Below are 14,398 nucleotides of genomic sequence, written 5' to 3' on the forward strand. Positions count from 1 at the left end.
GAAGTTCAGGACACATAGCTAATATTCTTTTCCTTTAATCTCACATGTAAATTTGTGTTGCTCAAAAGGCAATTCTTCACAAAGTCCATGTGTCTGGTATTAATATAAAAGTTCTGTGAACTAAGACGAGAACTTAATAGACTAAAATTTGACATCTTGAAAATAAGGGAGAAGCAATTCAATTTAGAAAACTATTCATTCTAGGTAGTCTACAGTAGATTTAACTCATATTTTAAGTACATGTCAGGTTTACTGGTTTTACTGTGATTATTAAACATTTTAAATTCCAAATTCACAGAAGCATGTGGTGTAAAAAAATTCAAATACCTCGAAGGAGAACAAATAGAAAATTAAGTATCTTCCTACCCCTAAAACTCACTTCTAGATTGGGATATTTAATAATGATTATTGGGTATCCCTTCCTTCATATATACAAGTAAATATCACAGAACAGAAAACAGCCAGTCTTCATTAAAAGATTCATTTCTATGGAATGGGTTACAAGCATTTCTTTAAATGTAGCTTTTTTTCCAACAAAAATGGAATCCTTACTCTAAAACATTTTGCACCTACTCTTTTCACTTAATAAATCTTAGAGATCTTTCCATGTCAGAACACACTACATCATTTTTTAAAATAATACATGGATAGTTCTATGTAATCAGTCCCCTGTAAATGACCATTTAGATTGTTTCCAGTTTTTATTGAACCAATTAGTTCATGTTTACTATTTAAAATAAAAATACAGCAACTAGCTTTACTTAAAAAAGGAAATTCAGTTTCGTGATAACTTGTTTCATACCTAAGAACACAATTATTCTCACAGTTAAACTTTAAAAGATCAGTGTTCAGTTATACTGTATATAAAATGGGCCATTTTTATTGACTATGAAGAGATAAAATACTTATTTTACCTGTGATATATGAAATTAATTCCCTTTATTTTGGTTTCTTAGACAGACTTGGGGACAAAAAGTCCAAAGTTGAAATATCACTGCCAAGCAAGTTCACTAAATCCAGCTACAGGTGATGGAGAAGGTTTTGACTTCTGTGCATTTATCTGTTGGCTTCTACCACAAAGTCTCTGATGAGGCAGCAAGGCAAAAAAGTTAAATCTTTCTCCCATCTTTTTGGGGTTCATTAACATATCATACCCCTGAAGTAACTGCTGTCTCAATGATGGCTCGGCTGATTTATCTAAAAGAACCTGAAAAGAAAAGAAATTCTTAGTAAAAATAACAGAAGAAAAGATTTCTAGTTACATGCAGCAATACTAATCAGCTATTCAATAAAGCAGTGCTTAAACTGGTTTCTAATCAACTGCCTCAAAATCACGGGGCACTTATTAAAAACATAGGTTGCTGTGACACAACCCTGTGAATTTATTTGCTTAACCAATATTCCCAGAAAGTCTGAACATACAGAAGGGTTTAGATGTCCTCGGAACAGTTATAAAAGTCATACCTCTAACTGCAGTCAAGTTTTCTTAATGAACACGAACACTATTTGAAAGTCTTAATTCTAAGTCTTACGGAGATGCATGAGTCTAGGGCTGCTCCACCTGCAGGCCATCTGGTGAAACTAAATCCTACACTACTGAAAAGGCTGGAGCTCCAGGGATCTGGTTAATTAATTACAAGAACATTAAGGCCAGGTAAACTTACTTGAAATATTTGCTGGAAATACTGTGAAATTAAAATATTTAATGATAGGGAAATAAATCGTTACCTTTAGCCGGACATCAATGCCCATATTTTTTAAAAACATTTGTTGTGTTACTGGGCCCAGAGAAGCCACGCTCCCCTGTACCATTCTGCGCAAATAACTGAAGTCCACGTCAGCGGTTAGGTCTGCTGTTCCTGGGGCAATTAAGACATCATGAAGCTTGTGGCCACAAAACCCCTTGAACATAATTTTTAAATAAAGTGATGAGTTTTTATCCTTTTATGCTATTATCAAAATTTAAAATACCATCATTTAAACACATTTTATATAAGAACTGTTAAGGAAGACATGGCCTAAGGCACAGGTGGCAAACACAAGGGACAAGGTCTGAATCCGGCCCCCCACCTTGTTTTATCCACCCAGCAGCAGTGCTGAGCTCCTTGCCCCTAGTTAAGGAGTAGTTACATTTACACGGTCCTAACATTACATTCCGCCCTTTGCAGGCACCAGCGAGGCTGATGTGGCCCCCGGTGAAAATAAGTTTGACACCACTGGCCAAAGTCAATGGTACAAACTCTTACTGTGGTAGCACCCATTTCTTCAAATGAGATGCTATGTGGAAAACCCAATATAAAGGATAGTGTTGGAGCACCTGAAGATGTTGCTGCCCTTAACACTTACTTTTATTAATGTCCATGGGTAGAGGAGATCTCATTAATTCTCAGATGGTGTTTTATAAATTCTTAACCATCAACCCATCAGAATCACCTAAGAATACAAGATCTGCCCAGAAAAAGTCCAGCCACTTAATATAACAAGAACAGGGTGCTCGACATGGATGTAACCTGGCAGCCAAGGAGACTGGACTGCAATGCACACGAGTGAACAATGACTTCACTGTACTTGTCAGTGAGGGGAGGAGATGCCCACTGAGTGAGCACGTGTACTGTGTGGCCGTCACATTCAAAGTGACTGAGTGAGTACAGCAATGGGTCTGTACCAAATTTTGCATTGGGCTTGAACATTTCTCCACAGAAATTATTCAGATGATTCCGAAGGCCGCAGCTATGAGCAACTGGTGATGGGCAGCTTCATCACAACAACACGCTCGCTCATGTGTGATGTCTCGTGGAGAGGTTTTTGGTGAAACACCTAATCACCCAGGTGACTCACCCCCCAACAGCCCAGATTTGGCACCCTGTTGACTTCTGGCTTTTCCCAAAACTAAAATCACCTTTGAAAGGGAAGAGATTTCAGACCATTGATGAAATTCAGGAAAAGATGATGGGGCAGCTGATGGCGACTGGGAGAACTGTGTGAGGTCCCAAGATGCCTACTTTGAAGGGGACTGAGGCATCATTGTCCTGTGTACAATGTTTCTTGTATCTTCGTCAAGAAATGTCTCTTTTCCTCATAATACATGGCTGGATACTTTCTGGACAGACCCTGTATGTTCCTGGACTCTGCCCAGACCTACTGAATCAGAACCCTGGAGGTAAGGCTAGGAAATTGGCATTTTAAACACATATCCAGGGTTTTCTTAGGTACAATAAAGTTAAAAACTGAGAACCACAAATGAAGAAAATGGCTAATGGCATTTAGTTAAATGTATTTCAGTTAAAGTATATTCAACAGAATTGATCGTATTCAAAGAACTTAAGGATGGATGTTTAGGAAGAATAAAAAAATACATCTCAGCCCTGGCTGGCGTAGCTCAGTGGACTGAGCGCGGGCTGGGAACCAAAGTGTCCCAGGTTTGATTCCCAGCCAGGGTACATGCCTGAGTTGCGGGCCATAACCCCCAGCAACCACACATTGATGTTTCTCTCTCTCTCTCCCTCCCTTCCCTCTCTAAAAATAAATAAATAAAATATTTTTAAAAAATACATCTAGAGAAGGAAAAAAGATGTTGAAAATCTGATGGAAAAAGTCTCATTATAGCAGCTATGTCAAATCTCCTAAGAAGTACCAAAACTGTTTTTTAAATGAAGGGTAGAAAACTTCAAAAACTTAAGGAAAAATCTTTCCATTTGTATGATTTAGATGCTTACTAGGATCTATGCAAACCCAGATTCTGCCACTTAAGAAAGAATGTAGACAATTCAGATCCTGTTCAAAGGAAAGTTGGACAGTGGATTTAGGCTTAGGAATAAGAGCTAGAGTTAAGAGTAATTATAACATAAATTAATATTAATTATAAAATAATGTAATACAACAGTGCTACACACTGGAGAAAGCAAAAATAAAGACCTTGAAATGGGCTTCAACCCTAACAACTGATAACTCAATGAACCATACCCACCAACTTCGGAGAAGTCACGCTACGGAGTCATACGTACTCTGAAGGTGTCTGTCTTAGTCCCATCGTGACCATAATCAGCAATCAGTGCGGCCCCTCCCATCAGCTCAATGCGCTGAGAAAGCTCCTGGATAATAACACCAGCATCAGGACACACTTCCACGTGATCCCTTGTTTCATCATGCTAGTATGGAAAAGGTGAAAGAAAATACATCACTCAAAAGAACTGTTTCCTTAGGGTTTTTCTGGTTTTCCTACAATGAGCATTTCTTAGTTACAATAAAAATACATTTGTTCTCAATAGGAATTATGGTCTCTACACTCAACTTTTCACATGACATCCTCTTTATTATATAAAGCTCCTTGGTTTTTGATGGCATGCATTAAGCTTACAAAGGCATTTCAATGTTAATCCTTTTTTAAAAAATGCATGTGACCTCCCGACCCTTCAGGTGGCCAAGTACATTGTCACTCCAGTGCCTGCCACATAATAGGTACTCAGAACACTGCGCTGAATGAGCAAATGATGTAAGTCCGATTTTAAAAAGCAGACCATATTAAACAAGTATATCGTGATACCTTCTGTTGGAGCTAAAGGCATCCTAATGATATGCTCTGTTCTCTAGAAACATCAGCTTATGAACTAATACCATTGTGCCTGAGGCCTTCATTTCCCAAGATGTTCAAGTATTAACTAAGTGTCCTCAATAAGTGCCTATCAGCTTAAAAAGTGAAATGGCAATATTAATATGTGCCAACTTGACTAGTACATGTGAAATTTCACTAGCTCCTAGGATAATGGAAAATTTCTTTTTCTTTGTTAAGTAAAACATACACTGACTCTTGCGCTCTCCTAACACCCTACTGAAAATGAAGTACTGCCCTGCCCTGAGATCTCTGCACAGAGATAGCACAGCTCTAACAGGCATGAAGTCAGACAAAGTCAGCTTCTGGTCTCAGCTCTTCCCATTGCTTATCTGAGACAGGTACCTTAAAATCTTGGAGTCCCCTTCCTCATCACACGTGTACTAGGCCTGTGAGGATTAAATAAAACAATAAACCACCCAGCCTCAGTGCTACTTTATTTTTTTATTTTTTAGGCTTTTCTTTTTGTTTTGTTTTGCCCCCAGTGCTATTAAATAAATTATTGTGTCTCACCCTGGCCAGGAGGCTCAGTTGGTTGGAGCATCGACTACAAACATCGTGGTTTCAGTCCCGGGCCAGGGCACACACCTAGGTTGCAGGTTTAGTCCTCAGGGTGTATATGAAGGCAACTAGTCGATGTTCCTCTCTCACTTCAATGTCTCTCTTCCTGCCCTCCTCTCTAAAATCAGTAATAGAATACCCTCAGGTGAGGGTAAATTAAATCAACGTGGCACATCCCAGTGTACCATGCTGACATTCTTACCATCTTAGCCTGCTCTGCAAGATGATGGATTCTATTTCCATTCGCCCTATTCCCATGAGGAAAAATCATCACTCCCTCTGTCATGAGTGAGTACTACTCAAGTCAAGAACTAAAATGAATCACATGACCCAGGACCTGGGGCTTAGCTCTTAGTAGCTTTATGAATTTGTTTCTCACTCAGGCAAAATTAGCCAGAATATGGAAAATAGAAATGTACACAAGCACTTAGGCTTATGTTTTACAAACAAAACTTAATTCATAGATTCATGTTTTAAAGGTCCTATGCTTTTGAAACTGGTAACTTCTAGCCCTTGCTGGTGTGGCTCAGTGGCTTCGGTGCCAGCCTGCAAACTTAAAGGTCGCCAGTTCGATTCCCAGTCAGGGCACATACATGCCTGCGCTGCAGGACTGGTTCCCAGTTGGGGATGTGCAAGAGGCAAACCAGTCAATGTTTCTCTCGCACATGGATGTTGCTCTGCCTCTCTTTCTCCCTTCCCTTCTCTCTAAAAATAAGTAAAGATAAAATATTTAAAACTGATAACTTCTGGGTTGCAAGTTCTTAGTTATGGTCTAAAAAGTAGAATGGAAAAGAAAGGAACGGAACACAGTCTAGAGCCCAAATATTCCTGATAAGGACAGGATTTTTTTTTTAACCTTCATGCATAACCCCAAGATGGGCTCTTTGTGATTTATTCCTCGGAGCCAAGAGGAGTAAAGCACCATTCTGGCAGTCTAGAAACAGAGTTGGATCTGGGTGGAAACAGAGAAAACAGGCACATTCTATCTAGTAATGGAGTTATTTTGAGAATTAAGTGAGAAAATACAGAGTAATACAAAGGACTCAAGAAACTTACTGTTGTTACTTTACCATACACTGTACTACACTGTTTTCAGAGACATCAGCTCTTCCCGTAAATAGACAATTTTGACAGGTAAACAGAGAAGGGCCTTGCTGAGTAAGCCTGTACTCACTTCTCTCTCATTACATATAAAGTCACACGGCTGAGAAATGACTCTTCTGACTCTAGATCCTCCACACTTTTCATTATTAATAAAAAACATCTCACATGTTGTGAGCAACTCCTTCCCCCTGTGTAAAGAAGCTCTAAAATAGTAACTCAGAAAACAAGACCTGGCTGGCAAACTAAGAAGAAGAAACGTATTCTTACTTGTATGAAGGCCTGTGCTGGGGTGGCACAAGGCGCCAAAACGAACCTCAGTTTATCAGAGCCTTGTGGATCAATGTCAATCAATACTTCTCGCCATCCTTGTGGGGTTTTCTAAACACAAAATGAGACGTAAAAACCAATTTTTGCAAGTTCTCAAAACTGTCTTGAGCAAAAATACTAGGTTTTCAGAGCACTTTACCACTTGAAATTATTTCGAGGCTTTACCTCACTTCTTCTAAACCATATGAATAGGCTATTAGATACAAACTCTTAATGTAGTTGAGATAAGAGGTAGAGCTGGGGAAGATAAAATACGCAGTACGCCTCAAAATGGAAAACAGACTTAGGAAGACTAATCAGAAGCTGTTGCTAATAAATTATTACACAGTAATACATACTCTTAGCCTTAGAAGTTATCAGTACACATACATTACCACCAAATCTTAAATCTCATAGAAGGAATAAAGACAAATTTTAATCTTTGGAATTTAAAAATACTTGCTAAAAAGAGATCTTTATTGTACTAAAACCTTTTACCATCTTACATTCTCATGCATCTTTATCTTAGTATTAAGAATTCTTAATAATTATGCTATGAGAATTAAGAATTCCACTTAATATTTCATTACTGCTTTTCAATTATTTATATTCACAAAACATTCCAAATACTGTAACTTCAACCAGTAGTGTTTATATACTAATTAAATAGCAAAAATATTCATTCTTTCACTAAGTAAATATTCATCACTAACAAGGCCCTTTGTTAGTCAATTATAAACATGACTTTTTTCCATCATACCTGAAACTTGTGGATAGGAAGAACGTCAAAAAATTCATGTGCAAGATAAAAGCTGTATCCTATTTAAAAGTGGAAGAGAAAATTAGTGGTTAAGCATTTTTAAGATAATAAATGGGATCTTTTGAACATTAACCAAAAAAAAAAAAATGCCTGGTTCTTTGCATTGGAATCTGTGATGCTTCCATAATCATGTCTACCACAGAACCACCACACTTCACAGCAAAGCTACTCTGCAGAAAATACAGAGGGTCAATTACTATTATTCTCACTTTCCACACCCCAGGATCAGAGTCAAATATCTTAGCTATCAGTTTAATTTCTTATTCATTACTAGGCCTGAAAGAAATCAGAACTCAAATTTGCTAGCTGAAAGAAGACTTGAATTTCCTAAAATCACCCGAGGCCAGGAACAGCTAAGGTGTCTTGCCCAAATCAGACCACTTCAGGTTTGAACTGGAGAGCATCGTGTCAGATTCCTGAAGAGCACAGGTAAGGATGTTCAGAAGATGAGATAATTAAACTAAACCCACCTAACACCGCTTCCTCCAGCCCTTGCTGCCGTGGGCTGCTTGGCAGCAATACTAAGGGGTAGGGCAAAAGTCAAAAGTACAAAAGTACAAAGAGATTTTGTTTGGTTTTATTTTTGCAAAACTACATGAAATTCACTGTCCCTTAATGTTAGGCAATTTTATTTTCTAATACAATGTTGTTTTTTATTTTTATTTTGAGAGAGAAAGGGAGGAAGGGAGACAGAGGGAAAGAAACAGAGATCAGCTGCCGCTCACTCGTCCCCAGCTGGGGACCTGGCCCACAATCCAGGCGTGTGCCCTGAACTGGCAGCCCGTGGCTTCGCGGGATAACACCCAACCCACTGAGCCACACTAGTATGGGCTACAGTGGATTTTTTATAGAATGAAGTTCACTGTACTTGTAAGGGACTTGGCAGTACTAACTCAATCTATTTCAGATATTTCTCAACTTATGTTGGCGTTACCTCCTCAAAAACCTCATTAAGTCAAAAATGCATCTAATACACTTAAACTACCAAACATCACAGCTCAGCCCGGCCTTCTTTAAACATGCTCAGAACCCTTACATTAGCATACAACCGGGCAAAATCATTTCACTGCTGCTGCCCTGCATAAGACAGTATCGTACTGCCTATCAGCAGCCCCAGAAAAGATCAAAATTCAAAAGTTGAAGTGCAGTTTTTACTGAATGTGTATCACCTTTGCACCATCATAAAGGTGAAAAATTGTAAATCGAACCATTGTTAAATTGGGACCGTCTGTATATTGCTCTACAAGGTTGTGATTACATATCACTACTGTGAGAGGCTGTGATCAAAATTCTCTCATTAATCAATGTAAAATCATTACCTTTTGGAACATCCTGCAGATCTCGGTACCAGGAAATTGGAATCCCAGACTTAGTAACACCTTTCATATATACTGGGGATCCAGCACTTCGCTCTAAGGGAACCTTCTCTTCAGTCAGAGTTAACGCTTGAATCTCACTTAATTTTTGGCTCACCTCTACTAGATGTATCGAAATCTCACAGTTTTTCAGCACAGATCCAAGCTGGCTAAACACCTAAATACAAAAAAGAAAAAAAAGGCAAAATACATGTTGAGCAGATTTTACATTTTCTAACCACTGGCCTCAATAGTTTGCTCATCACAGTACAAGTTATAACTGGTTCCAGAGAAATTTGTTCCTTACACAAACCACTCTCCAGCAGTCTATGAGAATCATAACCTTCTTAGAGTTATTAAACATAGTCTATAGAAGAACGGAACAGGACACAATTTGTTTTCCTAATGATAAAATTTAGAATTGCGAATAACAAATGAAAACAGAAGATTTCCGCATCCTCACCAGCACCTGGTTTGTCAGACTTTCTAATTTTGATGGTGTAGTAGCAGTATCTCACCGATTTCACCTTCCATTTCCCTAACTCCCAATGAGTCTGAGCAATTTTTTTGTTTTTATTGGCCATCTGGATTTTCTGTTTCACGATGGGCTTGTTCACATATTTGGCCTGGTTTTTCTGGTGAGTTCTCTGTCGCCCTACTGACTTAAAGGACTACTAGTTCTTTGCTGGTTACATGTATTGCAAACAACTTGTCTAACTTGTGGTTTGTCTCACCACTCTCTTTATGGTATCTTTGAAGAACAAAAAGTTCCTAGTTTCTTTAAAGAACACAGAATTCTTAATTTTGATATAGTAGAAATTATTAATATATTTTCTTTCGTGGCTTCTGTTTTATGTATCATTTAAAAACTCTTTTCCTACTCAGAAGACAAATATGTTCTCCCATAACATCTTCTAAATGTTTTATAGCTTTAGCTTTCACATTCTCCCCCACCGCCGTATTTTAATCTTACAAACAATAACTAATCAATCACTATATTACTCTGGCACTATATTTTAGCTGAGAAATATGAGATTAAGGCGGTGGGACCAAAAGTGAAGAAAATCAACAAGGTCTGCAAACTCAGATACACATATATGAGACTTGAAGACACTCTCTTATTACCTACCCTCAGAATATCTTCTGCGAGGGTACCCCGACCTGGGCCCAGTTCTACCAGCTGGAAAGCTGCACTTTTTCCATTGGCCATCCATTCACTAACAAACCATATCCCTAGCAGCTGTGACAAGGAAAAAAACACATTAAAGTATTACAAGGTATAAAAGCACACCACAATATAAAACTCCATGAAAATGCATACTTTATGTCAGAAAGCAAAATGTTTGCAAACAACCATATGAATTTAATAAAGGAAACTTCACTGGGACTATGTCACAACACATACTAGTTAGGAAGCTTAAATAACTAAAGCAAATAGTTAAAAAGGCACCCTCCAGTATAAAAGGTCCCATGACAAAGACATCACTTACAGAAAGGTACTAGTATTTGAAAGCAAATAGATATATGAAATATAATTCTATAACTAGGCCATTTCTTCACATTCATATGATTTCAATAATTACATGGCTTGCCCTGACTAGTATAGTTCAGGGGGTTGGGTGTTGACCTGCAAACGGAAAGGTCACCAGTTTGATTCCCAGTCAGGTCACATGCCTGGGCTGCAGGCAAGGTCCCCAGTTGAGGGGCACGTGAGAGGCAACCAATCAATGTACCTCTCACACATAGGTGTTTCTCTCCCTCTCTTTCTCCCTCCCTTCCCCTCTCTCTAAAAATAAGCCAAATCTTTCAAGAAAATAATTACATGGCTCTTAGACACAAGCAATGTATTTTTAATGCCTGGATTCTACTTCCTCTTATGTACTACTACTTATTTCTAAATTGATCAAAGGTTATATGAAAATAAACTAGAACTCTTGAAAAAAATGTGAAGTTTCTTACAGGGAGACTTCTACTCTAACTATGGCTAAATCATGTTTGGGGGAGGGGCTTTAGAGCTCATTCTGACCCCCGCAGTTCTTTCTGGGGTACACTCTACCCCTTTCCTCACCTTCGCCTTTGCCTTGCTTCCTTCTCCCACTCTCCTGTGTCATCTGGTTCACCTCTTTTCTTACCTCTTTACCTCCACCTCTTTCCCTTCTCTTTCCTTTTGTCTCTCTCACCTCTACATTCCCTTCTCTACAGCAAAGTATAAACTTTTCGAATGTCCATTTTACCATTTTCTTTCCTCCGTTCCCTTTCTATTACCTCAATATATAAAGTACTAAATAATTAAAGCTTTTGATGAATCACAAAAACAAAGCTGTAAAATACTATTATAGAACAAAACACCTTAATCGGCTGTCAAATGTTTGTGATATTAGTTTCTTTTATAGTTTAGACTGGCATTACCTCCCCAAAGATCTGACTTATTTCAGGCGAAGTAATAAAATCTCCTTTTTCTCCTAGCATGTCACGGTACACATAATATCCCTGAATAAAAACAGAAAATGGAGAAAAAAAATTAATTTGCAAATAAGGCTTTTTAAACACCCCTCCAGAATCTTACATAATGTGCACAACAAAATAATTAATTTTGTAGTAAGAAAGTTCTCTCTTCTAAATAAGCAAGATAAACACAGTATCTTTGCCCAAATTTTACAAAGTGACAGTCATTTTGCAGAACTGGTGGAAAACCAGTGACTTCTTGACTAGAAAGCCAGAAGCCACGCAGTGTCCATCTCTGCCTTCCCCCTCCTTCCCTTTCCCTGCTTCCACCAGGTTCCCACCCCAAATTCTCACACTTTCAGTTTCAAATTAGCCCTGCCTGCTGGCCATGGTGTTTTCTGACCTGGGTGTGGGTTCCACAGAGTATTCTCTTTGTGAAAATTCATGAAGCTGTATACTTGTGACTTATGCATACATCATAGCTCAACAGCAGCTGGGTTTCATTTTTTTAATTGGCCCTCGTTGTCCACACATGCATGCCACTGAAATGCCTTCCCCTCTCCTTTTCCGTTACTTCCTGGCAATCTTATACTCATCCATCAAATCTGCGGAAATGCCACCTTCTCCGATCTCGTCCTCCTCCAGCCTTCCAACCTCAGACTAAATCCAGTGCTTCCTTTTCTGAGCTTATTTATGTATATGTCCATTCTTCACCAGAAGGCACAGTTAGTTGGCAGAGAGGACTGTGTCTTATTTACTTTCATATCCCAAGTTTCATCATAAGGCCTAACCTTCAAGAAACACTCAGGAATTGTTTAAAAATTCCCTATGGTCCTCATGCCCCTTCTTCTACCACCTTACTCATGGCAGATGACCTGCGTTCCTGCCCACACAGGGGTTAAATACAACTTCTCACCTTCCTGACCCCACTTGGCCTCCACCTGCTCCCACTCTTTCCTTGGGACTCAAATATGAAATGCCTACCCCTTCTGTTCTTATCCACACCCGATCCCTCCTGTGCTCTGGATTGATCACAATTCTTCACCCAGTTCTCATGAGCCAGGACCTTTCTCATCACCTGATTGCCTTTCTCCCACAGCTTCAACTTTTCCCTCTCAGCATTAGAAATATAATTAAATTTAAAAATTATTTTTGCCCTGACTGGTGGCTCAGTTGGTTGAAGGGTCATCCCACACACCAAAAGGTTATGGGTTTCAATTCCTGGTCAGGGCACATACCTAGGTTGCCGGTTTGATGCCCAGATGGTGCATGTATGGGAGGCAATCCATGTTTCTCACTCTCTCTCTCCTACTTCCTCTCTTTCTAAAATCAATAAACACATCCTCAGGTGAGGATCCGTGCAGCATCTACCCACTAGCCTTTCTCTTTGCCTTCATAAGCAAGCACTTCAGGGGTGTTTTTAAGTGCTATGAGCCCCTGCGGTAGTACAGTAAAGCCTGTGGACTCCTTTAGAGAATGTTTTCAAATGCGCAGGACATAAAACGTACAGGATTACAAAGGAAAGCAACTGAAAAATACTTATCAAATATTTAAAAATAAATTGGTGATACAGTAATACATATGCTTCTTTATAAGTGTTATTAAAAACCGAAATCGCGCCGAAGGTCAAATAAGTAACAAAGTTCTGAAGCACGGATGAGCACCATGGTATTTTGAGATAGCTGTGATTGATCACTGTCGTGAGGTGATAGTGTCAGTTGTTCCACTGATGCTAACTCAAGTCACAAGTATTGCTGACGCTATTGGTCATTGCCTGTGTTCACAGAGAAAATCTAAAGTCCAGTTAGAAGTTAACTAAAATAACTGCCTTGCCTAAACCTTCAGACAGTGGGCTGCTCCACCACATCCAGCAACAAGCCATACAAACCCCAGAATTCCACAGACCTCACATTTCAACTCAGCGAACGGTGAAACACTCTACAATAGAAGGACTACAGACTTTCAACGAGTGGCTTTGTGGAGCAGACAAGGAAATACAGGCCAGAAAGCTGCAATACTGAACTGCAGAACAGCAAAGACCCAGGCATCCCGTTCTCAAAAAGAAAAACCAGAATATGCTTCCAATGCCTGCTGAAGCCATCCCAATACAAACAACTTTCCAGGCACTAAATTCCTATTTCCAGTCGCCTATGTCCACCTCAAGAGTCCCTAAACTTCATATTCGTATATCGGACCAAACTCTATTCTTCCCCTCCCTCCTAAATCGGCTACTGCTCTTCCTTCTCCTCCATTCCCTTATCCCAGAGAAATGGCTCTACCATCTCCCATCAGCCCAGGTCGAACTGTCGCGCTTCCCTCATCTCATAAATCCAACCGGTTACACTGTCTCCTGAACAGCTTCAGAATTTGTCATCTGTAGGCTAGTCCCGCCGCTGACTTGATCCAGCCCCGAAGCAGCTGACAGATTAATTTATCCCTCTCCAGTTCTGGGGGGCGGCTCTTCCCCTGGAAGGCACCCTGGCAGGGGTGGCTGAAGACGCTCAGGCTCCCCTCCAGGCTCGCACCTCGAAAACCTGCTAGAGCGGGCATGGTCTTCGGGCTCCCCGACCCATACTTACCTTGGCAGGGTTGGTCAAGACCTCCTTCATGTACTCGGCCACAGTGATAGGGCCGGTGGACTTGATTTTGTACATAAGATGCCGCAGCATCGGAGTCACCGGGTTGTTTTCTACCGGCTCTTTCCCGGAGCTGAAATATTTTCCTCTCCAAAGGCAGGGAATGACTGCGAAAAACACACATTAAATAGGACCTATTAAAAACCTTAGTATTTACACGTGCACAGCTGTCTGAGACCTTTCAAAGTGGCTTCGTCAACGCTTAAACTGGTTCAAAGACGGGATAGCAGTGTCCCAGCCGCAGCTCGCACACAAGGTGCAGGCAGGCGAGCACTTTGCCATGGACCTCACAGCCATTTTCCGTCGGACGCTGAACTTGTCTCCGACCCAGAAGCGCCCCTGACGCCACGGACTGAGCTGGGCGCCCCTCGCGGTTTCCACGGCACCCGGGGTTAGGACCGGGCGAACACTTACCCGCTCGCGCCGCAGCGTTCAGCGACCAGGCGCCGGCCTTCGCGAGGGCACACATGTTGAATTAGCCGAGCAACCAGCAGCCTGGAGCCTCCAGCCACCGGGGGGCGGGGATTACAGCCACTTCCGGGAGGGATTACGCCCCTGCCGG

At 40.3% G+C, this 14,398-nt stretch overlaps 1 protein-coding gene across 1 annotated transcript; it reads right to left on the reverse strand.

Annotated features, from left to right (window-relative positions):
• Positions 1 to 855: 855 nt before the first annotated feature.
• NDUFAF7 (NADH:ubiquinone oxidoreductase complex assembly factor 7) lies at positions 856 to 14,360 on the reverse strand. The gene is made up of 10 exons (XM_045827060.1): positions 14,251 to 14,360; positions 13,780 to 13,943; positions 11,165 to 11,245; positions 9,885 to 9,995; positions 8,720 to 8,933; positions 7,341 to 7,399; positions 6,542 to 6,652; positions 4,005 to 4,148; positions 1,729 to 1,902; positions 856 to 1,207 (listed from the first exon to the last, which is right to left on the reverse strand). Exons 1-10 carry the CDS (start codon positions 14,303 to 14,305, stop codon positions 992 to 994), a joined length of 1,329 nt encoding a protein of 442 aa, XP_045683016.1. The 5' UTR covers positions 14,306 to 14,360; the 3' UTR covers positions 856 to 991.
• Positions 14,361 to 14,398: the final 38 nt, after the last annotated feature.

Source organism: Phyllostomus hastatus, unplaced genomic scaffold (genome assembly GCF_019186645.2).
Source record: "Phyllostomus hastatus isolate PE091 unplaced genomic scaffold, TTU_PhHast_1.1 phas_scaffold_78, whole genome shotgun sequence".
NCBI lineage: Eukaryota > Metazoa > Chordata > Mammalia > Chiroptera > Phyllostomidae > Phyllostomus > Phyllostomus hastatus.